Genomic DNA, 24619 nt, shown 5'->3' with positions numbered 1-24619 from the left:
TAGTTCCAAACAAGCAACTAGCCTGGAGAAGAAAGAGAGAGGGCTCCAAGAAAGAGAAATTTCTCAAGAGGTATGAGGGAGAGAACAGATTACCTGATATCTGACCATCCGGAAAACAGTATGCAGAGGATATTATAATTCTGTTGGCGGAATCTGGTAAGAATTATTGACAGCTACAAAGTAAAAAAGCGAGGCAATATCACCCCAAATAAAGTTATTTGGGTAATGTATAATCATGGTATATTTACACAGTCATTAAGAAAAATCTTAAACTAGATACAATTAAATTGAGGCAAAGAGGAGGGAGTCAGAGTGACAGAGTTCTAAATTCTCCTCTTGCACAACAGAAAATTCATATAGTGGCTAAACTTCAAGAATCTAGGCCTGGTGCGGTGTGGCTCATGGCTATAATAATCCTAGCACTCTGGGAGGCCGAGGCGGGAGGATTGCTTGAGCTTAGGAGTTTGAGGCTGCAATGAGCTACGATGCCACTGAACTCTACCCAGGGCAACAGAGTGAGACTCAGTCTCAAAAAAAAAAGGAAACTGAACCTCCCTCCTCACTTCATATATAAGAAAAAAGAAAAACATATCCAGAAAAAAACCATATAATCCTACTATTTTGAAATATGGAGACAAATACCTGATGAAATACCTAAAAAAGTTAAAGTGATGGCTTTCAGGGAGTATAACTCAGGGACATGGCCTTTGATAAAGTGTTAAGTTAACAAACTTTGAAAATATGCTCATTCTTACAAAGTTATCACTTATGTGGCAGTCAGATATTGCTCATTCTATAAACTCCTGGAGAGCAGGTGGAGAGAAAAGCTCTAAATTAAAGGAAACATGTGAGGCAATGTGATATTAATATAGGATCCCGGGACTGGTTTTCAGGAAATTGGGATTCTAATCCAAGGGAATTACCAACCCCTGTATGTTCTTGGGCAAGTCACTGAACATCAGTTTGTTCTTCTTTACAATGGGCTCAGGGGGTTTGCCTCCATTGGCAAGGAGACACCTGATAAAGGGGTGAGGTTAAATATTGAGTTGGCAGTTTCATTCTATGAAGCCTACTGAGCAACAGATGAAAACTCCTTTGATGTTCCCTTATGACCTGATACCCAATGTATCAGTACTCAATAATTCTAAAGCTCTGTATTAGTTTTCTTCCTTACTCCCCTTTCCAACTCCCTCCTGCCTTCATGTATGTGAATTTTAAACATTTCCATGTTTCATTGCCAATCATTTTACAAATTTAAATTCATGTTTGGGTAAGGAACTGGGAAAGAGAAAGGATAGAACAAGTGGAAACAAAAGCTTCTAAGGGTGAGAAGTTACAAACTAAACCAAAAGAAGGGAGGATCTGTGAACATTGGGAACATTATGATACTTAAGATTAAAAGCTAGAATAGAGGCTAGAAATGATTCAAGAGTTTTGGAATGTTTAGGGATGCAATTGGTTGCTACAAGAACTGACTTTCCCAAGCCCGGGACAAAAGGGAACAGCTTAAGTCCCTTGAGAAGAATAAACTGAAAACAAAGGGAGAAGTGTTGTAGGCAGTTCAAATTGGAACTGGGCTTTGCATTTAATGGGGGCAGGAGGCAGAAAATTGAACCTGGATCAAATCTGATTCAGCTATTTTTTCCTCCCTTTACCCTGTAGGACTAATTCTGTTAACACTCAGTAAAAATCTACATGCTCTTTCCTTTTGTCGTAAATTCATATGCCTTTAATTTTCCCTTTGTAGAATTTTGACATTCCTCTGGTCTCTTAATACTGGACATGACATCAGAGAAGACCTAAGCAAATTGAACAGCAGCTGACAGAATACTTAACCGTTAACCATGCCAGGCCTTTCACTTGCATTATCAAATTTAGTCCTTAAAAATCTCTCTAATTGCCTTGCACAGTCATTTAGCCAGTAAGAGGGACAGGTGAGATCTAACTTCAAAGACCATTCCTTTTTACTACTATGTTTGCTTTCTAGTGTGCTGGAGTCACAATATACCAAGAGCCCTTAAGGAGAGATTATTAGATGAGGGCTTCAAGACAAACATCTTCAAACAAGTGATCAAATTGCCATCTCCCATCTCCGATAATGCTTTTGCCACCTAAAACCAAGATACAGGTGTTATAGTGATGGCAGGTAACAGAACTAGGAATCCTGACAAAATGCTCCAAAATAAAGCTCTTTTCCACTTGGCTAAATCTTAACCAAAATCTTTTGAGCTACAGTGAAATCATGGAATTGCCTATGATCTCTTCATGTTGGTAAAAATGCTTATGCCATAAACTCTCCCTATGTTCTGTGAACCAGAATAATGGCATGATTTCTTTTATTCTAAGATGACTTTAAAAAAAAAACAAAACAAAACTAAGCACTATGCCTTCACATATGAAAGCAGAGTTCAGATACCCCATTATTTCCTTGTTTCTAGGGACCTTATTTACAATGGAGGTTCTGATTACACTGAAATTACATTAATGAGAGCCTTAAGCCACAGTTTTTACACTTAAGTATTAGCATTTTATTTGCAGCACTTATGTTCACCCTTGAGTTTAAAAAGTCTAGTACAATCTAGGGGGTTCCTTTTAAATATGTTTGCCTACTTGTAATGGAGACGCTGACAGGAACCAGTGTACCACTGTTTATTTACTTATATAATATACCTCCCATAGGAGACCTATTTGACTTAGCACTCTTAAAAGCTCCAGCACAATCACGCAGAGCACTCTAGGGTTTCACTGATCCACACCTAATGGTGCCCCAAAACACCTATGCTTCCTATCCTGTCTCATGAATCCATGAAAGTCTGCAGATTCTCCCACCAGTGATGTTTACCCAAATCAGCATTTTACTTTACAGAAACATAGGCAGCATTGGGTAGTGAAGAGCGCAATAATACTTGACTTAACCAAAACTGCATGAAAACTAAAAAGTGATTTCATCATTCTGTTTTGCAATGTAGTTTCCAGAAATCAACTGTGATAAAAAGCAGGAAATAACTGTCAAAATTTTACTAACTTCTAAAAGGCTAGAAGGAGGGTTTAACAGTTTATTATGATTTATAAGTGTCATTTTAAAAACATCAGTCGATTTAAACCATGTAGAAATAAGTATGCAAAAAGTCTGCAAAACAAAACATACTTTAAACATGTTTAAGTAAATAGATTATCTGAAATTCCAGATTGTTCAGTCACTTCATTATTATGCTATGGCAGCCAAGTAATCCTTAACTTCAGTTGGAGTAAGCCTCCTAAATCCAGCTTCGTTGCAGATTCCAACCTCTATGTTATCCTCTGTCATTTGCCCTTCAAAGCTTTCCTATTAAGGAGGGAGGAAAAAAGGTCAATTTTCTAAGCAGTTAATTATAAAATCATTATAAATCCAGTTGTTAAATACTGAGCTAACCTTTAGGGTTAAGATGGCTGTATGAATGGCATCTTCAAGTTCCAGATCTTCATTATATCTAAAGAATAAAAAACAATGACTATGGCATTGTTTACACTCTTTATGACTGTTTAAATACAATGATAGTAACAACATAAGATTATTTTTTAAAAATATGAAACAACCCAAAAATACTAAATTACACATTCTTTTAGTCACCGCATGGAGATAGCTATCCCCAAATAAGAAATTGACAATTATCTGGTGCTCAATTCCCCAAATCATGAAGAGAGTATATCCTAAAATGAGTTTATTTAAGGAAACTTTGTAAGTATAAATATTCTAAAATAGGATGTGGTGGCAATATTATAATGATTTTTAAAAAATAAAGCAGAAAAATCCAAACTTTGCTAAAATCTCATTTGTTCTTATAAGATATACATAACTTTTCTCCTTTTTTTTTTTTTTAAAGAGACAGGGTCTGCTCCTGTCACCCACGCTGGAATACAGTGGCACAATCATAACTCACTGCAGACCGGAACTCCTGGGCTCAAGTAATCCTCTAGCCTCAGCCTCTTGTATAGCTGGGACTACACGCATGTGCCACCACACTGGATAATTTTTTTCTTTGTTATTATTTTTTGTAGAGATGGAGGTCTTGCTAGGTTCCTCAGGCTAGTCTTGAATTCCTGGCCTCATGTGATCCTCCCAACCTAAGCCTCCCAAAGCACTGGGATTACAGGCATGAGCCACTGCACCTGGTCCATAACATGTTATAACATGTGAAATCTTTGGAAGACTCATTAATATGTAAAAGGAAAAGGAAAATGCTAAGATCCTAAGATTATTTGTTCATCATTTAATTCTAGGCCTAAGATTTTTAATAAACTTAACATTATATGAAAAATGTACTGAGGATTCATCTAAATTACAAAACTTTCCAATATTATTCAGCCATAAAAAAGAATGAAATCCTGTCATTTGCAGCAACATGGATGGAACTGGAGGTCATTATGTTAAGTGAAATAAGCCAGGCACAGAAAAATATTAAATGTTCTCACTCATATGTGGAAGCTAACAAAGTGGATCTCATGTAGGTAGACAGTAGAATGGGATTATCAGAGGCCCAGAAGGGAAGGAGGGTGGGAGGAAAGAAGACAAGTTGGTTAAGGGGTACAAAAATACAGTAAGACAGAAGGAACAAGTTCTGGTACTTGATAGTATAGTAGGGAAATTACAGTTGACAACTTAAAAGTATATTTCAAAACAGCTAGAAGATTTACATGTTCCCAACACAAAGAAAAGATATGTTTGAAGTGATAGATATCCCAGTTACCCTGATTTGATCATTACACATGGTATATGGGTATCAAAATATCACACGTACCCCATAAATTAAAAGCATATACGTCATATATTTAATCTACCTTCAACACTAGGTATTTGGGTCCCCAATTTTTTTACCATCATAATGTAAACAGTTATCATTAAATCATTTGAGAATTTTTCTTCCCCAATTTTTCCTTCATATTCAATGTTCTTTTTTACATCCTGCCCCCCAAAATGGTAAGAAAAATGAAATAAAAAACCAAAAACATTTAGGAAACAACCATAAGCACACAGAAAGAGAAGTCCTTAAGAAGTGAATATTGCCTCTTAATATACTGAAGGCTAGGAAACTAGGACGGAGGAAAGTTGTTTCTTTTATCTGTATCTAGATTCAAATACAGAGTAATACAATAAATTTCTTTAGACCCATGATATTAATTATTTACAGAGCACCAAAAACCATAAACATAAAGTCAGTTTGCATCTAGTTTGAATCTAGTTACAGTGAGCCTACCTTTTCTCAAGGAAAGTTTTCCCATTCACATAGTTCTTTCCCATTGCTGTGGCTTTCCAGGCAAAGTAAGCTCCCTAATCAGGAAGGGAGAAGAAAAGAACCATTAGTAGAATTATGCTGCCCTGCCATTTATTTTTTAGTTCTGTAATTAGTTTCTAACTTCTAGGGTCACAGAATACTATTGGAATGGAATGGGAAATGTTATATAATAGGCTATTTTTTAAGAATGTTAGAGGAATGGAAAACCAAGAATCATGAAGAAACGTTTGGAGGTTATGGAAAAGTTTGTTATCTTGATTGTGGTGATGGTTCCCTCAGGTATTTATCTTATCAGACTGATGATAAGTTGATGATGTAATTTACTGTACAGATTGTACAAATTAGGTAAAAAAGCCAGTTAAAAGAAACTGAAGTTAACTTGAAGCAAATAATCAAGAGTAATGGGATCTAAAAAATCTCATATAAATCTGAAAAAATGGTGATCAACTCTTGATCATTAGTGAATAAGTTAAAATGAGATAAATTTTCATTAAAAATATTCAAAGGCTTTGATATTTTTAATCTAAGGTGAAATAAAAGCAGCAGTAATATGTCATACATAACATGGTCTCATATGTTGAAAAACATACATATACACATAGAAAAAATACCAAAAGAAACATAAAAAATGTATTTTAAAATGAAACAATCGCCTTTTGGATACCACAGGGAAAAATTGGGCAAAAGATGAAACCAGTATTCCAGAGATGGTGGCTTTTGCTACCCACTGGAAAGGAAGGTAAGAGGGCTTGTCATTTAGCTTCAGAAGCTCAGACATGGAGTATTATAACACTATCAATGTTCCCAAAATATACTCATTCTTCTAAGTAATAAACAACCAAAACATTTTTCTTTTGCCATCTTAGGTTATAAGGTTAGATCATAAAGTTTGCACTGAGTGAACGTGCAATTATCTAATAATACATAAACTATGAAAGATCATTGCCTAATCTTGATTTTTTTTCTTGAGGTTCTCATAGCAAATGGGACAGATGTGGAATAGTATTATCCTTTATGAACATCTATTCAGATGTCAATCTTCTGCTTTAGAGCAGACAATTCATTTAAAATACTGGTGACATAAAACACTGAATTCAAAATAGTCACGCTCAAGTCAGCCCCAAGATTAAACTGATGGCAAAGACTACAACACTATTCTCCAGATCCCTACCTTTAATTGCAGTATTTTCCAAAGTAACAAAATTCCATAGATTTAAAGAGATTTGATAACAACTATTTCAACAAATCATTCCAGTATGTGAAGTTCATGAACACAGAAGAACAGAGGGCAGAAATAACAAGTTTCCTTATCAGAAGACTGAACTACCAAAATTCTAAATGTGCAAATATGCACATACTTTCTAAAGCCCAAATGAAAAAGGAAAAGAGAAAATATTCCTAAATTGTAATTGTAATTTTTTTTCGCTCCTTCCTCCACCGTCCCTCTGATGGCTTTTATTTCTATTAGATATTCAAATACTTTTAACAAATCCCTCAAATACATCTAATGATACTTACAGATGGATCTGACTGAAATAAATATGGTCGTCCCTCATTCCAACCACAAATAAGTAAAGAAACTCCAAATGGACGAACACCACTGTGGAAAGGAAATGAAAATTACTTGGCATCTTCAAGGTTAGTCATCCTCAAATCAGAACTTATTAGTACTCTCAAGTAAAGCAAATAATCAGGTAAACTGAATTAGGTTTATAAGTTCCTTAAAAAGTATTTAACAACTTTCTGAATGAATCAATTCAAAATTAATTCTCTTTATGGCAATGAGGAACAGCAGTCAAATAATCTGGGATTAAATGGAGTGACACCTAAAGACATTAGGGTAAGCGTGGAGTAATGTTTAGTATCCTAACAAAATGAAAACCTTCAACTAATGTAGCTTTTCCACTAGATTTACTTATCAACAGCTACCTTTATACTATCTCATCCACACCAAAACTTAAGAAATTGGATCCTTCAGAACAGAGGAGGGGGAAAAAAAAGAAAAAAAAGACATTGGAATTGAAGTGAATACAAATGCATCAAAGAGCTACTGCTTTCATCATGTGCTTATGATCATTTCTCATTAGAAAGATAAATTTGGAAGTAGCAATGATTGTCTATCCCTAAATGTTTTAATCATTGGCAAAAGGACTTTGTATATCTAGAAGTTGCTTTCTGCAAAAAAGCTGTTATATGAATAAGAAAACATTCATATTTTTTTCCTTAAGAAAATATTCTAGATCCAGTTAAGGTTAGAAACATTCATCATAGTAATTTCATCCACTCATTAGGCAAGTATAGGAATAGTATGTTGCCATCTACTTGTACATCTACTCTTTTAAAATCCTTTTTTCCCCAATACATGGCACATTTCAATAAAAGCAACTTACCCTGACTGGGTATATTCCTGCATCACAGAAGCTACTCTCTGCACCAGCTGAGCCGTGGGAATGGGTTCTTGGTAAACAAGATAGTATTGCTGAGCGAGTTTTCGAGCTCTGTGCACAAGCACTCTAAAAAGGAAAAAATAAGATTTAATTAAAATTAAGACACTCTATTACCTAAAGACTCATTTTTCTATAGTTATATACCTACAGCACAAGTTTAACACATGTCTCTTCAATAGCAGCTGTCAATTCAAATATCACATGTTCAGCATCACAGAGGAGCTGAACAACAGAGACAGACAAGAACAGGGCAAGGAAGAAATGAGGGATTAGGGTACCAGTCAGTTTAACAGATTTAATGTTCAAAATGAGAGCTCTATCTCCCTCCATGGCTTCTTCAAGATTGTCCCCCTTACCCTAAAGGCAGCCTGTCTTTTTAGATCTCACACCAGCCAACACATACATATGCACACACATGAACACACGAGCACACAAGATTCTGGGCATATTTTTCTCACTGACTCAATCTTTTCCACAGATCACCTTAATCTGTCCGCCTGCACTGCAAAGAGTACCCTTCAGAGATTAAGAAATAGTAAGAAACTACTTATAACTTGAAAAATGTAAAATGTGTCATGGAAGACAATTTTCGACAGACCACAGGTGGGACAGAGGGGTGGTATGGAGCTCAGGCAGTGATGCCAGACTGTTTCCTAACAGGCCACAGACCGGTACCAGGCCATGCCTGGGGGTTGGGAACTGCATCCTTAAAGTAACCCATACAGGCAAGCTAAATTCAGCTGTCAAAGGGGCTGCTATTGTCAAACATAGCAAACAAAAAGTGGAGTTATAAGACTAAAGGAAAAAAAAAACATCCCTTGATTTTTCTCCTGAAAGTACAGATTACAATCAAGTCACGAAATGGTGAGAAAACTGTAAATAGTATAAAAGTACCTGTAATCTGGGCCCATGCCACTGTATACCAAACCTATATGCTTGGTAATTGGTTCCACTTTGTGTACACTTCGCTCATCATACAGAATGGATTTCTGTTTCTTCTCAGTTGCTAATACCACACCATTTGCAGCTTAAAAAAAAAAAAAAAAAAGACCTGAATGTTTAATTATTTAAAGACTGTTTTAATAGCTTTCTAATTATGGATGCATTAAGCCCAAACTCCTTTGTTATTTCCTCTAATTTATAAAGACTTTTCTTTTGGAGTCCTGTATCAAAATTACCTAAGGAAGTACCATTGAACACCAAATCAATTTTTCCCTCACTGGTCACTTATAGTGCACTAAAAAAAAAAAAAATCCCTACAGCTAAAGGTACTGTACAACTTTCCATAAAGTACTCTAGGATACCTGAGAGTTTACATGTTTTAAAATAATGGATTTCTACCTACTTGGCCTACTATTCTTATAACATGAAATTTAAAATAAATGATATAGACTTTTATTAAGGGGTACTGGGATATGAAACAATTATAATATCTTTAGACTGTATTTTATAATTAGCCTTTTCTAAATTATAGGAAAGATAAAAACTACCAGAGAGGATTGATATAATCAATGGGGGAAAAAAAGAATACTCAGTTTTCTGAATGGGAAAGACAATAACCTAAAGAAGTTATCTTTACTTTGAAAAATTTTCTTTAAACTTCAAATCACTGTAAATCAATAAAAAGGACAGTTAAAAATTATGCTGTCACAGCTCTAGGAATTACTGATCAATTTCAAAAAAAAAAATTAGGATAACTATTAGCAGGCATCTGAAATGAATGAAGCATTTAATTACCTTTAATTCCCACTGAAGGGGCTCCTCCAGCTACAGCAGCCAAAGCATATTCAATCTGAACAAGTTTACCAGATGGGCTTAAAAAGAAACACAGGTATTTGCTAAGTTCACATATCATCAAATATTTATTATAGGAACATCTCTGAGTGAAGGCAGATATATAGGTCCAATCCCATTAATCAAATCCCCAGGAATAGCTGGCCTTTGAAATCTATCATGAAGTTGTACAGACACTAAGTTTACAAGGCAATTTGAGCATATTCAGAGTAGAGCACTAATTTCTCTTTCCTTTGGTTGTTTTTTGTCTGCCACTTGGAGCAGCATTACGGCTGCCTCTTTTCACTGTTTACCAATCTTGTGACTTTAGGCAAGTCACTTAGCTTTCTTTGTTTTCTCATCTGTAAAATGGGAATTATAGTACTATAGCATTAATAGTTCCAATTGACCCTTGATATCCGCGGGTTCTGCCTGTGGTCCAACTTCAGGACTTGAGTATCTGGATTTTGTTATCCATGGGGTTCATGGAATCAATCCCCTGTGGATACTGAGGGATAACTGTACCTATTTCAAAGTTTTGCTGTGATGACTAAATGAAGTAATGTCTACAAAAGTTTCTACCACAAAACTAGCAATAGTCAAACACTGAACAGTAATGTTATTAAATACATGTATGTGTCTTTTAAAAACCAAACAGCAGCATATATTCCATGTGGAGAGCTTTTAGAAAGTACCATGGTCTAAGATGTAAGACCTAGATAATCATTCACAACAAAGTATCTCTATGTAGTATAAAACTATATCTGGGAGCCATTATTAGATGGTTATACTTAACAGATCTGGTTCCATGGGTTTGGTAGCCAAATACTAGTCCCAAACTGGCCTTTTAGGTTATACTTTATTTCAACCTAGTAGTTGAATTAAAATCATTATAAACATCACAGTCCAACCTTCTTACTTTATAAAGAAAAAGTCCTTGAATGAAAGTAATCTGTCCAAAGTGACACAGCTAGGTCCCTATCAAGTGTCCACTACAGAAAAGATAATCTGAAATTTCAGAAGGCCACCCATTTTCTCTTTATACAATCATGAATACTTCCTTTGTCATTCAAGTTTCAACTCACACCATCCCACTTTGCTCCAGACGCATAGACTATTCTCAGACTTCGAAAACCTTTTTGGCAAGTGAATCCCTCTGTAATGCATTTCTCTATTGCCTGGTGAACTGCTTCCTGGTCATCCTTCAATCTTTAGTAGAAATGTCATATCCTCAGGGAAGCTGCCATGACCCCTCAGACTAGGATGAATCCCCAGTCATGCCTATGATGTCCTGTACTTCCTCTTTGGCTAACAGTCATCATATTTTAATTATCTTTACAATATTTATCTTCCTCAAAAAAGTGTAAGCTCTGATTCCGGCACATTACCTGGCACTAGGAATCCACAATCACTTAGCTGATAGGGACACACCTAGACCAATTTAAGAAATAAACCTAAAGGTGACAGCTTAAAGACTTTTGACATAATTAGCTAACTTGAGCAGAATAGCATCCATTGGCGTTAAAATTTAAAAATTAGGCTGAATTTTTTTTTTCCTTCAACGGTCACTATTTCAAGAATCATATCGTGACTTTCTGGGTCCATCCAGCTTTCAATTATTGTTCAATACCTAGTTCATATGACTCTAGGGAACATTTAAAGGTTCAAACTTAAGTTACCTTTTCTCTGCTCCCAGAGTCACCTGTACATACATGCTTTTACCATTGCCATCTTTTTGTGTGAAAGCTCACAAGAACCTGCTGAGCAACCAACCATCTTCGTATTCAATAATGCCACTACCACATTCCAGAGTATCAGCATCTCTACGTGGGATAACTGAAACAGCCTTCTAACTAGCTTTCCTCTTTCTCACTCTTACTGCTACCCCCAGCCAGACTTACCTTTGTACCATGTCATCCCACTTAAATCTTGTAATAATTTCTTGGTTCATTTAAAATAAAAACTCCTTATTCTGGCCTACAAGGCCCTGCACTGGCCCTCACCCACATTACCTCCTTGCTCACTGTACTCCAGCACATTGGCCTCATTTTAATTCCTTTAGAGCTCAAGCCTCTTTCCAGCTTCAGGGCTTTCACACATGCTGTTCCCTCTGTCCACAACTCTCCTTACTACTAAATTTGAAATAGCTGACCCTTTTCATCTTCCAGTTTTAAAAATAACCCCCAAGCACAGGCCTTTCCTGACTACCCAATCTAAAGTTATGTTCCTTCTTTCACTCTATTCTTTTTAATAAAATTCCTAAGAAAATATTTTCCAGAATTCATTAGTAGACACCAATTTGTTTACTCATTTATTGTCAATATCCCCAACCAAATGTAATACAAAAGAACATCTTTTTATCCTATCTAATCTCTAGTCACTTCTACCATTAATAATTTAATTCTGATTACAACAGTCTAGAAACAATTTTTTTCTTTTTATCTACAACAGAGTTGAATCCATCATGTTAAAAAACAAAAGTTTATTTTAACGAAGATATTGGTTATAAATCTCTGATGGTATATGGTTGTTTCATGTTTCAACTCCACTAGGATTACACTTTCTTAGAGATAAAGGACCACATTTGCTTTGTTCACAAATAACAGTGACTACCTTGCACATAGTATTCTGCCATTGTAGATAATGAGACCTTTTATTGCTGAATTAAATAAATTTCATTCAAAGGTTACCAAAAACAAACAAAAAACCCCTACAACTGTTACATACTCTCACTTGTTATTGAAAACTGCCAGTTTCTTATTGAAACTTCTTATTGAAAATATTTTTGGACTTCAAGAAGGGAACATGATGTAATGGAAAGTGTATTAATTTTTGTCATCAGAAAGAACCCAGTTTGAATGTCAACTCGACTACTCACCTGATGATCCCAGAAAAGTTATTTAATTTGTGCAGGCTGTGATTAGCTCATTTGTAACATGTTGAGATAACATATACATGGTTGTGGAAAGAGATGGAGTAGGTGAAGTTGCGCCTACACAGAAAGTACTCAACAATTAGAACTAGCCTGCCTTCAGCTGCCAGACAGGACGACATTTGAAGTAAATAGGGCATTACTGATCCTTAAAAAAATGGTCAAATCAGAATCCTTTCCTGGTCGATTTTTTAATTCTTCCGCGATGGTTCACCTCAACTACATTTTGAAAAATACATACGACTTTAATCCCTGGTCTATTAATAGAAAAGCCTACAATCTTAAAGTAAACATACCCGCTCCCCCCACCCGAAAAAGGCCAAAACACAAATTACTGCCTATAGTTTAGGGCCCACAAAAAACTAACTGAATGATCAGAACTTACATTTGTTTAGTCCTATGCTGCTTTTTTTTTTTTTTTTTAAAGAGACAGAATCTTGCTCTGTCTCCCACGCTGGGGTGCAGTGGCGGGATCATAGCTCTCTGTAACCGCCAACTCCAGCCTGGGCTCAAGTGATCCTCCCACCTCATCCTCCAGAGGTGCTGGGATAGCAGTCGTGAGCTACTGCGCCCGGCCCGTAAGCGTCTCATGCTAAGACGCGCATCGAAGAAACCGAAAGCGGAAAGTTTTGAAAGACACTAGTGCCAAACGGAGACCGAGACTCCGACCTAATTGTAAAACTAAGGGTTTTCCAAGAAAAAGAAACCCCACATATTTGACCAAGACTCCGAGTTTCAGAAACTCCCGCATCATGTCTACTCGGGCCAGGAAGAAAATCTCGGATTCTGAACGGGCCACCCAGAGATGGTTACTCCAAAACTGCCTTCTTTTCTAGTTTCCAAAGAGAAAGCGAATCCCTGGCTAGGGGCCTCCCGGTCCCGCAGCCCCAAGTTCGCCCCGGATCCCTGAGGCCTCCCAGCACCGATGCTCCCGGGCCCCCGGGCCAGTCCGGCAAATGACTTTGCAAAGCCGCATTTCCACCTCCATTCTATGTTGGACCCTACGGAAGCACCAAGCCAGATGTCAGGACGGAAAAAAACCAAGTCGACGGAGCTCCTGCTACCTCGGCCACGCGGAGGACCTCGGGGCCCCTTCCTTACCTGAATGTAGTCAGCGAAAAGCTGTACCCGCGCTCCGCCATCTTTACCCGGAGAGCTTAGCACATCCGGACACATGCGCACTGCGGCCAGTTTTTTTTTCCATTTCTCCGCCCCTCTCCTTTACTTTTCTCTCTCTGTCTCTGATTGGATAAAAGTCAGAGCCGCTCCAAGAGCATGCTGGGTATTGTGGTTCCAGGAGAAAGGTTTGCCCGACTCTGAGTCTGTGCGCATGCTCGAATTAGGGGCGGGATTCCCACAGGCCAGAGGTTGGAGAGCTGTGGGTGTCATTGTCCGGCGAGGAAAATGGTGCTGGCCATGCTGGTGCTGGTGGTTCCGCCACGGCCGGCCTCCCGGGGACTCCTCCGAAACTGTTGGGAGCTGCTACAGCGGAAGCTTCAGCAGAGTCGGCCAGGATTTCCCAGTCCTCCGTGGGGTAGGCAGAGAAGGTCTCGGTTGGGGAGGGGTTGGATGAAGACATCGTGGTAGACACAGATCACACTCTGCCATCAGCCCGTTCTGACCTGCGGCTGCGTGTAGGGGATGTTCATGACATTCATTTACGTAGAAGAACATACGGCTGTTTTTATCCTCTCCCCTGGAAAAAAAAATCTTTCTTATGCCCCATTCGTACACAGTATGTAACCCAAGCGCCTTAACTTGTGTCAGAGATAAATACAGCCAGCCATTAGTTAAAGTTCTGAAAACAGATTTTATTCAGTAACTACCACCGGTAGGGCAAAGAGCTGAGTTCCATTCTGTTTTGCGCAGAGGTGATTTAAACGTTTTTAAGGGGACAATGGGGGAGGTGGGTGCGGAGGCTCAAAGTTAAAGAAGTGAAAAGGGTCGGTCAGTGTAAATGTAATTAGCCAGCAGTGTCTGCTAGCTTATAATCATCGAAGTTAGAGTTCCAACATAAAGACTGGGAGACAGGCCCTTTCCTTCCTGATGATTAGATTTCAAAGGAATGGCTCTCGGGTCCTTGAGTTGCAGGAGACGTATTTAGAACTTTAAGCCTTTTTTAGTAAATGCTCTAAGGAAGGGAGTTCAGCGGTCTGTCGTCCAGTGTGTGTTGGGCTGGAATAAAGAGGAAATTTTCTGGCAGCCTTGAGCTTTCTCAGGCAGGGTCCGAAGTCATCCTAGAGACACGGCCTTATGCTGCTAGAACCGGTGCTAGAGTTTGGTCAGGTCTCTTAGTGCAGGGGTTTGGACAGAGTTGTCCTGTGAGGACAGTTCTGCAGTTATCACTTGGCATCAAGGCCTGCCACTCTCGATGTGTGTTTTCTTTTGTTTCCAGTCCTCCCACCCCCTGATGCACACGGAATGCATTTTGTTGTCGACTGTGGTGGTAGTTGAGCTCTGTTCAGATAAATTCTGCTTCCTGTGTTTCCTCGGGGAACTAATTTTAAGTGGAAGTATTTTGAATGTTAAAACTGTCACTGTTTTGACATTTACATCCTACTCAATTTCTCAGTATCCCAAAAGTGATAGTACCCAGACAGACTGAACAGAGATATATACTAAGAAAATATAATATATACCACTATATATACCAAGCAATGTGCTAAGTAACCTTTCTGCATGTACTTCTGGGATAATCTTCACAGCAATCCCGTTAGATTTCTCCACGTTTCGTCTATAGTAGGTGAACGTCCAAAAGTCACGCAGGCAGTCCAGAGCCTTTATTGTTAACTACTGGGCTATGCTTAGCAATACTTTTAGACATATTGAAAAGGAATACCAGTTGTTAAGTGTTAGAAAACTTTATGTACTTTTTACAGAGTTCCTCAAATCAATAAGTATTGCAAGTCTGAGGAACAGCAAGGCAAAGATAAGGGTATCTGTTTGATTTTATAAGCAACTTAGAGAACAAAAGTGAAACTTTGGTAGTCACATAAATAATATACAAAGCGGTGATGAGCTAGCTCTTTTCTTTAGAGAACAGACAGAAACTAAGATTAAATATTGTGAAGAACTAAGTGACTTGAGAGGGCTATCAGGCTTATATGATAAAGGAGCTCACTCAGTTTGAGTATAATAAAAAAGGTCCAGTTGGTACTTAATCTCAGTGCAGGTCACAGAGGTACATTTAGGGAATCTCGGTCTTAGATTTACTTGTAAATTAATTAGGTACTTACTGCCTACCAAGTAGAATGTAGACAATTGAGTGATTTTTGTTGTTGTTTGTTTTGTTTAAGTTATGTGCTAATCAAACTTTTATTCATACTACTAAACCCTTGAGTCCTGTATTTTATGAGGTGAGAAACTCTTGATAGAATTTCACTGATCTCATTTCCCAGCAGTTTCCACTAAGAAGAAATTCTATTTGTGTTTTTAAAAATTGCCTGTTGTATGCACTTTAGGATATTTTAATAGCTAAGGTTTCCTGTTAAATGTCTATTGGATGTAATATTCTAAATTATCTATGTATACGTCTCTGTGTGTGTGTGTTTAATTGTTGACTGTTAAGGAGAATATCTGTAAATAATCATTTAGAAGCTAGAAACCAATTCTGTATCTCCATGCTTTATTTTATAGGACCAGCATTAGCAGTCCAGGGTCCAGTCTTATTTGCAGAGCCAGCAAATGATGCAAGTGGAAGTAAGGAGAATTCCAGCCTTTTGGATAGTATCTTTTGGATGGCAGCTCCCAAAAACAGACGCACCATTGAAGTTAACCGTTGTAGGAGAAGAAACCCTCGAAAGCTTATTAAAGTTAAGGTAATGTGTTGATTTTGTGGGTGTGCTTTTCCTCAAGTCCACCACTGGATAGCCTTATGCTATATTCACACAGCCTATGGATATATTATTCTCAGATCTTATATGTCTGTTTTCCTCTGGCCTAAATTAAATACAATATTCTCATTATGTATGTGTACCGTCCTCTAACCTAAATGTTAGAAACACAGTCAAGGAAGGAGTTTGGAGATTGGACAGAGAACTAGGCTGTGAATAGCCTACATGACTTTTGAATTGTGAGCTGTATCAAGCCTGAGCTGTGTGATTTTTGGACTACAAACAGATAAACATCCTAACTATGGCAGAGCCTAGAATTAAAGTCAGAAGCAGTAGGTATATTGATCTTGGGTGTTACTAGCCCTTACATGTTCATTTTATTGTTTACCATGTAAAGACTGTGAAGGAAAACCTTGAGATAAATAATAAAATAACTAACATCTGTTAAGTGTCTATGATGTATCTCAGTGCTTTATGTGTATTAAATCTCATCATCTCTTCACAACACCCCTCCAAAGCAAATACCATGTTCTTCACTTTTAGGATAAAGAAAGCTAAGCAAATCGCTAGGCAAAAAGAATTTGCCTGTGGTCACACAGTTATTAAGTGTTAGAGCCAGGGTTTGAGCTCTAGTGGTCTAATTTTCTTTGTGTGCCCCTGTCCTCAAAATTCCGTATTCCCCTCCTCCACAACATGGATGTACTGTCTGCGCTGGTCTAGTAAGAAGAAAAATTACAGTGTTTATTACCTCCAATTGGTTAATATATGGCTTTAACAGCTATGATTTCAGTTACTGTTTACTTCATGGCATTCCATAGCAGCAGTACTGTACAGCTGAAACGCAACAGAATTGACTTTCATAAGCTTCCACATTCACCATTAAACCAAACCCTTAGAGTAGAACTTAAGCCAGAAGTATTATGAGTCATGGTTGGAGCTGAACTTAAATCTGGAACTGAAAAATATTTCATCACTTATGACTTAAAATAATTTATACAGTTTGGTCAGGAGGGCTTAAATGAGATCATGCAATGAACTATTACATGCCTTCCCTGATTGCATTTATTCTAAGGGAACAAAATAGCTCTTGTCCTGTGCATTTATTTTCTTCCTTGAAAATTTTCTGCTACATATAGTGTTGGGTGCTTTGATCATGAAAAGAAGACCAACGGACTGTATCTTTTCATACCTTTCTTTGGACGCGCGATCTAATTTCCAGTATAGTGGAGTAAAATGAGAATATGGTTAGACCACTAATGTGCAAGGTTCTGTTTCTTTCAGAAAATTCTTTCATTATCTGTCTCATAAATGTTAGTATATTAATCTTATGAAATGTTTGAAGCTCCTTTCATGCTCCTGTTTATTATTTTTTCTTTATATTTCCTTTCAAATCTACCTTCATAGCATGTTGAAAAGTCTTTTAGAGGTTATAATTGTTTTATTTTATAGTTCAAGTTGGATAGACATATAAAAACTTACTACAATGTCCTCAAATTGTAATGTAAAAGAGTTTTCACACCATACACCAAACCTGTATTCTGTATAGGAATTTGAATTACACTGTGATAAAGCAGAGGAAGCCAACTTGTAATGTTCTTATCATCTTGTTTTCCACCCCCTCCCCCAGATAGTTTGAAAGTGAAAGTGAATTTTGTCTTTCCTTATTTAAGATGCTGACTATATAAATGACCCCATTGTGTTGATGGATCCTTTTGTAGATATTGAGTATTTTGAGTTGGGGGAAATAGAGAATCTTTTTACATAAATATGACTGCTGTGTTTAGGTAAAAATGTACTAGATTCTAAGTTAGTAGACCTGGGTTCTAGTTCCAATTTTTCTACCAGTTCAAACTCGATGTTGCTTGTCCTCAGTTTCCTGTTAAAGTGAGATCGAACTAGATGGTATATGACCTCATATAGCCTGAACCTTCCAGAAGGTTAGAGTGTAAGCATCACTCCTGTCAGTGATTACTTGTGTATATTGCCCCTTGTTAAAATATGTTTTTGTTTGTTGTTTTAAAGAACAATATAGACACGTGTCCTGAATGTGGTCACCTGAAACTCAAACACATCCTGTGTGGCTATTGCTATGAGAAGGTGCGCAAGGAGACAGCAGAAATCCGACAACAGATAAAGAAGCAAGAAGGGGGCCCTTTTAAGGCTCCCACCATAGAGACTGTGGTTCTGTACACGGGAGAGACGCCATCTGAACGAGATCAGGGCAAGAGGATCATTGAACGAGCCAGGAAGCGACCATCCTGGTTCACCCAGAATTGACACCAAAGATATTAAAAGAGGCTAACTTCACAGTAAAACATTTTTCCTAAAAGAAAGGAAGATTCTTTGTTTTCATGTTGTGTTTGTTTTTAAATCATCAATATAGTTTAAAACATTCTTTATAAGCAGTTTTATGTGGGATAATTTGAATAGTATATTGTGAGTAAATTCTGAAAATGTTTATGCAAAGGCTCAATGGATTAATATATCTGTTTATTACATATAAGTTTTTAAGTAAACATAGAATTCCGGGAAAAAAAATAAAAGAAAAAATTTAAAATTCATAGCAAGAATTATGTGCTCTGATTTTGTTTGTTAGTGGGGTTTTTTTTAGGCATCACTTAACACAAATACTTTCATTTAAGTAACACATGGAAATAGGCTATTTGAATTCTTGGTATTGTTTTTTAAGGTGGTGGTTGTGACCGTAAGAAAAGGTTTTGTTCTGTTTTTTGTTTCAGCAAATTAAAATTGCCTTTGGAAGAATTCATTTTATATGGAACATATTATGCTAATTTACTTATGATAGTAGTTCTTTACACTTTATCTTAAAATCACATTCAGAATATATTAGATAGCTTATGTTTTGGGAGAGATTTTTAGTAAAGAGATCTGAGCAAATCTCAGTATACCAAAATGTGCTAAGGCTGTTGTCTTTGTATTTTCCTTCTAGTGTGCCCTTTTAGTATATTTATTTTACATTGTATCTTTTTTAATCTCTTTGTAGCAATAGCCTTAACTTTCTGAAGTTCATTTCTTATTTTCTTCTACTTCTCCCATTCATCTGTCTACCTTGAGCCCAAGGTTTGCTATTTTGTTTCCTTCCTCATGCAAAATTTAAAAAAAGGTGAGATAGCTAATTAAAGCACAGATAAGTAAGGGAGTTAAAGGGGAAAATTGGTAGACAAGATAAGGTAAAGCCCAGGGATGTATGTACAACAAAAATGCATACCACAATAACCTGAACACTTATATATTAGCCTGTAAATTCATCTCTGAACTTTCTTTTCTTTGGAAGGAGGGAGCATTCACTTACATGGATAAGTCTCCATAAGACAAACAATCTGGAAAGTATATTAGTATCTTGGTACTAAGGCCTGAGAAACATTTCTCCCAAGGGGCTTCATAATGAGGATTGTGTAATGGTGTGATCCATGTTATTATAACATTCCTAGAAGTAGAATGACCAATTTCATGGGGTACAGTATAGACCAATGATACACTGAAGTGCAGTTCAGTAAATGCAAAACTTCCAAAGTATTGGAATCCCGGTAAACAGCTCTTGCTTAGCTCAATTCAAGCAAAAAAAAAAAATTGAGATTCCAGAATTATTAATAGTTATCTGCATGTTGTTAAGGTGATCATGGATAATTATTTTTAACTTTGACAAATTATATGTGTCATGTGTTGAATTTAAAATAGATGTGCTTGCAGTAAAATCAGTGGTTCACGGACACTAAGGCTAACTACATACCTGAGGATAGTCGACTGCCTACTCAGTATCATCAGTTGATAAGGAAGTTGCAAAGTGTACCTCTAGGTAACAAATTGTCCTCTGATGTTAGGGACTGAATGTGTTCTCCCAAAATTCATATGTTGAAATCCTAACCTACAGTGTGATGGTATTAGGAGGTGGGGCCTTGGGAGGTAAATAGGGTGGAGTCCTCATGAATGGGACTGATGGCCTTATAAGAAGAGACACAGGGCCTTGCTCTCTGCTCTCTGGCATGTGAAGATCCAAAGAGAAGAAGGCCATCTGCAAGTCAGGAAGCAGATCCTCACCAGAACCAAATCTGCCATCACCTTGAGCTTGGACTTTCCAGCCTCCAGAACTGTAAGAAATTGTTTAAGTCACCCAGCCTGTGGTAATTTCTTAGAGCAGCTCGAGCTAAGACAAAAGGCTGTATGTACAGGCAGACATGGTGAGAGTATGTGGGCAGGGTCACTGTTTTCTGTTTAAATGCATCCCCAAATTAGGCAATTTGTTATTGGATAAAAAAACCAGATGTCTAGGTCATGTCAGAAAAGCATGTCATAAAGGAGAGTGTTTATCACTTTTTAAGGAAGGAGTTGTCCCCTCAAAGTTAGCTTTATTATACATTTTGTCACTTTATACCTCCAGTTTTTACAATTGCAGAAACAGCATCATGAATTTGAATTAAGCCGTTTATACAACTGATTCATTCATGCTTTGAACATTAGAAATTAACTCCCTGTCCCTACTCGCCCCCTATAACATGAAGATGTTGAGACATTTTACTAGGCTGTTTTGGAGGGAATTGTCCTTGAATCTGGTATTCCACCTCTCCCTTTCAACCTGCGGGCAAATCCACAAAACCCATTGGTTCTACATTTAAAATGAACTTAGACTCTGACCACTTTTCACCTCCTGCTCAGCTACCACCCTAATCAGAGCCTCCATCGTCTTGTCTAAAATACTCAAGTGCCCCGCCAACTGATCTTGCTTCTACCTTGGCCTCTTGTGATCTGTTCTCAACACAGCAGCCAGAATCCTTTCAAAACAGGTCAGGTCACGTCTCTCTGTTCCAACTCCTTTATTTGAAACCTTCATTCTTGAAACACATGCACATACATACATGAAGATTTTTGCTTTATGCAATTTAAACATATTTTTTCTTGATAAACCAAAAAGTATTCTAGGTGCACTATGGCTGACCCCAATTTAAAGAAATTGTGATAGATCCTTTTAAAATATGAATGTTTTTCATAATTTGTGTGGTGTGACTTTTAAATTTAAGATTTCTTCAAGGAAGTACAAAGACTAGGGGCCTATAGAACATTGGTGGTATGGGGATCGCTTCACAGAGAAGTATTTTCCTTTTTTTTTTAATAGTTTTTTAAAGATTGGGAGATTTATTTGTTTTATTTATTTTTTGTAGAGATGGAGTTTCACTATGTTGCCCAAGCTGGTCTTGAACTCCTGGCCTCAAGTGATCCTCCTATCTTGGCCTTCCAAAGTGCTGGGATTACAGGCGTGAGCAGAGAACTATTTTCTATCCCTGCCTCCACCCTCCCATTTGCAGTTGTATGTTTCAGGAACAGGATTTGCCCCTCAATATTTCTCAGTCTGTGTTAAGGTACTCTACTGTGAGTAGTGTGTCTTTTCCTGGCACACACACAAACACAGATGCTCTGTCTTCAACTGCAACTCTCATGGAGCAGTGTCATTTCATCGTCTATATTAGTGAATAACTTTTTAATCTGTGCCTCTGTGACCGGATGGTGTCTCTTCTAGCTGCTGTGTGTCACTGGTTTCTACGGAAAAGGGGGTCAAGAACACAGCACCTAAGGCAAATAGAGAGCCTGTTCCTCAGTGCTCAGTGGGACACCGTGGTCCACTCTTTGCAGGGTTACTCTTTACCTTATTAACAACACTCCTGGCTACGATCATGCCTTTGTGCTACTCTGCCCATGTTCCTCTGCTGTCCCTGTTGACCGCCTGTGCGTTCACCTCTACGCTTGCGAAACCACTAGTGACTGTTAGGGATGCCATTTGGAGCAAGGAGGGAGGAAAAACAGAGGGCCAACAGCTGGATCTCCTGGACCCTGGTATTCAAGCTCAGAGCCAGCTTGACGGTTTCAGCCTTGAAACCAGTGTCAGGAACTGCCAGAATTTACTAGGCATCACCGAGCAGCCTCACTAGGGGGCAGCAGGTGAATTGCACTGAGAGTCTTCTCAAATGAAATAATAAACCGTCAGGTCCCTTAATGCTGGGAACATCATCTGTTTCCACCAAAGCCATCAGCCTGTGGCTAGCAGACAGGATTACTGCCGGGGGAGAAAGGGCCGTCTGCGACACCGTGTGAAGGCTGCTAACAAAATTGCGCCTCACCTATCCCTGCATCCAGGGCTTCTCGTCCCCCGCCCCATGGGGCAGTGTTGCTCTCTCAGTGTGCGCTCCTTGACCCTCTTCTCTTCCACCCTTACACCTTTGGGTACAAGCAGTTTGTCTAATTATAAAGTCCTTTCCAAGAGCCATTTTTTCAGGACAAAAGCTTAGAATGCTACTGCTGTGTAGTTATTTCTCCAATATTCCCCAATATTAACATTTCAGTGGCTAAAAGGAAGCACCAATTTTCTCTGACATTCTTTTAATCCAGTAGTTCTCAGCTATGGGCATTCCCTTCACTCCCCCAGGGGACATTTGGAAACATCTAGGGACATTTTTGGTTGTCACAACTGAGGGTGGGGATAGGGGACTGGCGAGTGCTACTGGCTTCTAGTGGGTAGAAGCCAGGGATGACACTCAGCATTTTCCTCTGTCACACTCAGTAAAACTAATTTTATTTTGAATAAAATATGTGACATGAAAATATTTTAATTTTCTAGAAGTCTCTCTGTGCCATCTTATCTTTTCCATATTTTTTTTTTTTTTTTTTTTTGAGACAGAGTCTCACTCTGTTGCCCGGGCTAGAGTGCCGTGGCATCAGCCTAGCTCACAGCAACCTCAAACTCCTGGGCTCAAGCGATCCTCCTGCCTCAGCCTCCCGAGTAGCTGGGACTACAGGCATGCGCCACCATGCCCGGCTAATTTTTTCTATATATTTTTAGTTGTCCGATTATTTTTTTTTTTTTTTTAGTAGAGATGGGGTCTCACTCTTGCTCAGGCTGGTTTCGAACTCCTGAGCTCAAACAATCCACCCGCCTCGGCCTCCCAGAGAGCTAGGATTACCGGGGTGAGCCACTGCCGGCCTCTTTTCCATATTTTAAACTCTCAGTTACGGCCCTCAGATCTACGCCTCCAGGTGGAATTTTCCTACTGCTCTCCAGACCCATGTTACAAATAATATGAGATTTCCACTAGAACGTCACGTAAGTCTTGAACACATCATAGCTTACCAAGTTTTCTAAATCCTTCTCCCCAGATTTGCTTCTCTGATAGCCTAGCTTGGTTCACTTATTTATTCAACAAATATGTCTGATATTTCTGTCCAACTATAGCACACTCTGCTTGACTCACTGACATTTCAGGGTTAGCACTTCGCAAACAGAACAGCTGACGCCCCTGCCCTTACTTGCTTCAGCCAAGCCTGTATCTCACCCAAACTTTCCCACCTTGACAAAAGTCAAGTTGCTCCAGCAAAACCCTAGTCATTCTTGATTTCTCTGTTTTCTTCTCATCCCATGTAAATCCATAAGCAACTCCTTTTGGCTCTACCTGAAAACATGTCCTAAGTCCTGAGTGACATTCAGTTTGGAGTGATAGGAAGGGATGCTGCAAGGAGAATGCAAGGAATGTCAAGAACGGATCTAGGGAGATAGGCTGAGGGTTTCTGGCAGCAATCTAGGCTAGAGATGATGTAGCACAGACCAGAATGGGGGCTGAGGACAGACAGAGAACTAAAGGAAATTGAGATGTATATTTCAGAAACAGAATGGATAGGACTTGGTTGTAGGGATGCGAGAGAGAGGGAGACTATGGATAATTCCCAGGTTTCTAGCTTGAGCAGCAGAGGGGATGTGATTAGGAAGCCCGTGAGAGGTAAAGGCAAATTGTGGAGGAAACTCAAGATACTCATTTTCTTTTCTTTTTTTTTATTTTAATAGATTTAGGGGGTACGAGTTGAATTTCATTACATGTATATATTGCATGTGGCGACGTCTGAAGATACCCATTTTGACAAGCTAGATTTGAAATACTTATTGGACATGCAAACTGAGACAGCAAGGAGGCTAATGGGTATGTGAGTATGTAAATTTGGAAACAGTCAGCAGATGGAGTGTATTTAAAGCCGTGGAAATGAATGAGATTATCCAGGGCAAGTACTCAAAAGAGAGAAGAAAACCCTAAACTAAGCCCCGAGGAGAGGGAGCCTGTTGAGGAGGACGTCAGACGTGAGGATGTCGGGCATCAGACTGTCGTGCCACAGATCCCAGAAGAGGAGAGCATTTCAAGAAGAGGAAACCAGCCATTCTGTCAAATGCTGCTTGGGGGTGAATTAAGATGAGGATAGGAAAGTACCCAATGATCGTGGCAAACGGAATTCACTTGCGAGATGACAAAAGCTTCATTTCAGTGTTGGTGACAGAAGCCAGGTTGGAATGGGCTAAAAGAGATGTTT

The 24619-nt window shown here is 38.3% G+C and overlaps 2 protein-coding genes across 2 annotated transcripts; one reads left to right on the top strand and one right to left on the bottom strand.

The window, feature by feature from the left end:
- Positions 1 to 3044: 3044 nt before the first annotated feature.
- On the bottom strand, positions 3045 to 13630 carry PSMA2 (proteasome (prosome, macropain) subunit, alpha type, 2). The gene is made up of 8 exons (XM_012646953.1): positions 13527 to 13630; positions 9458 to 9534; positions 8615 to 8747; positions 7664 to 7786; positions 6792 to 6873; positions 5235 to 5308; positions 3413 to 3470; positions 3045 to 3325 (listed from the first exon to the last, which is right to left on the bottom strand). The coding sequence occupies exons 1-8, from the start codon at positions 13565 to 13567 to the stop codon at positions 3209 to 3211; spliced, it is 705 nt and encodes a 234-aa protein (XP_012502407.1). The 5' UTR covers positions 13568 to 13630; the 3' UTR covers positions 3045 to 3208.
- Positions 13631 to 13820: 190 nt separating this feature from the next.
- Positions 13821 to 18825, top strand: MRPL32 (mitochondrial ribosomal protein L32). The gene is made up of 3 exons (XM_012646900.1): positions 13821 to 13959; positions 16062 to 16243; positions 18281 to 18825. Exons 1-3 carry the CDS (start codon positions 13830 to 13832, stop codon positions 18533 to 18535), a joined length of 567 nt encoding a protein of 188 aa, XP_012502354.1. The 5' UTR covers positions 13821 to 13829; the 3' UTR covers positions 18536 to 18825.
- Positions 18826 to 24619: the final 5794 nt, after the last annotated feature.

This window comes from Propithecus coquereli, unplaced genomic scaffold (assembly GCF_000956105.1).
Source record: "Propithecus coquereli isolate 6110/MARCELLA unplaced genomic scaffold, Pcoq_1.0 Scaffold252, whole genome shotgun sequence".
Lineage (NCBI taxonomy): Eukaryota > Metazoa > Chordata > Mammalia > Primates > Indriidae > Propithecus > Propithecus coquereli.
The sequence above is the reverse complement of the archived record's forward strand: the minus strand, read 5'-3'. Positions and strand labels throughout refer to the sequence as shown.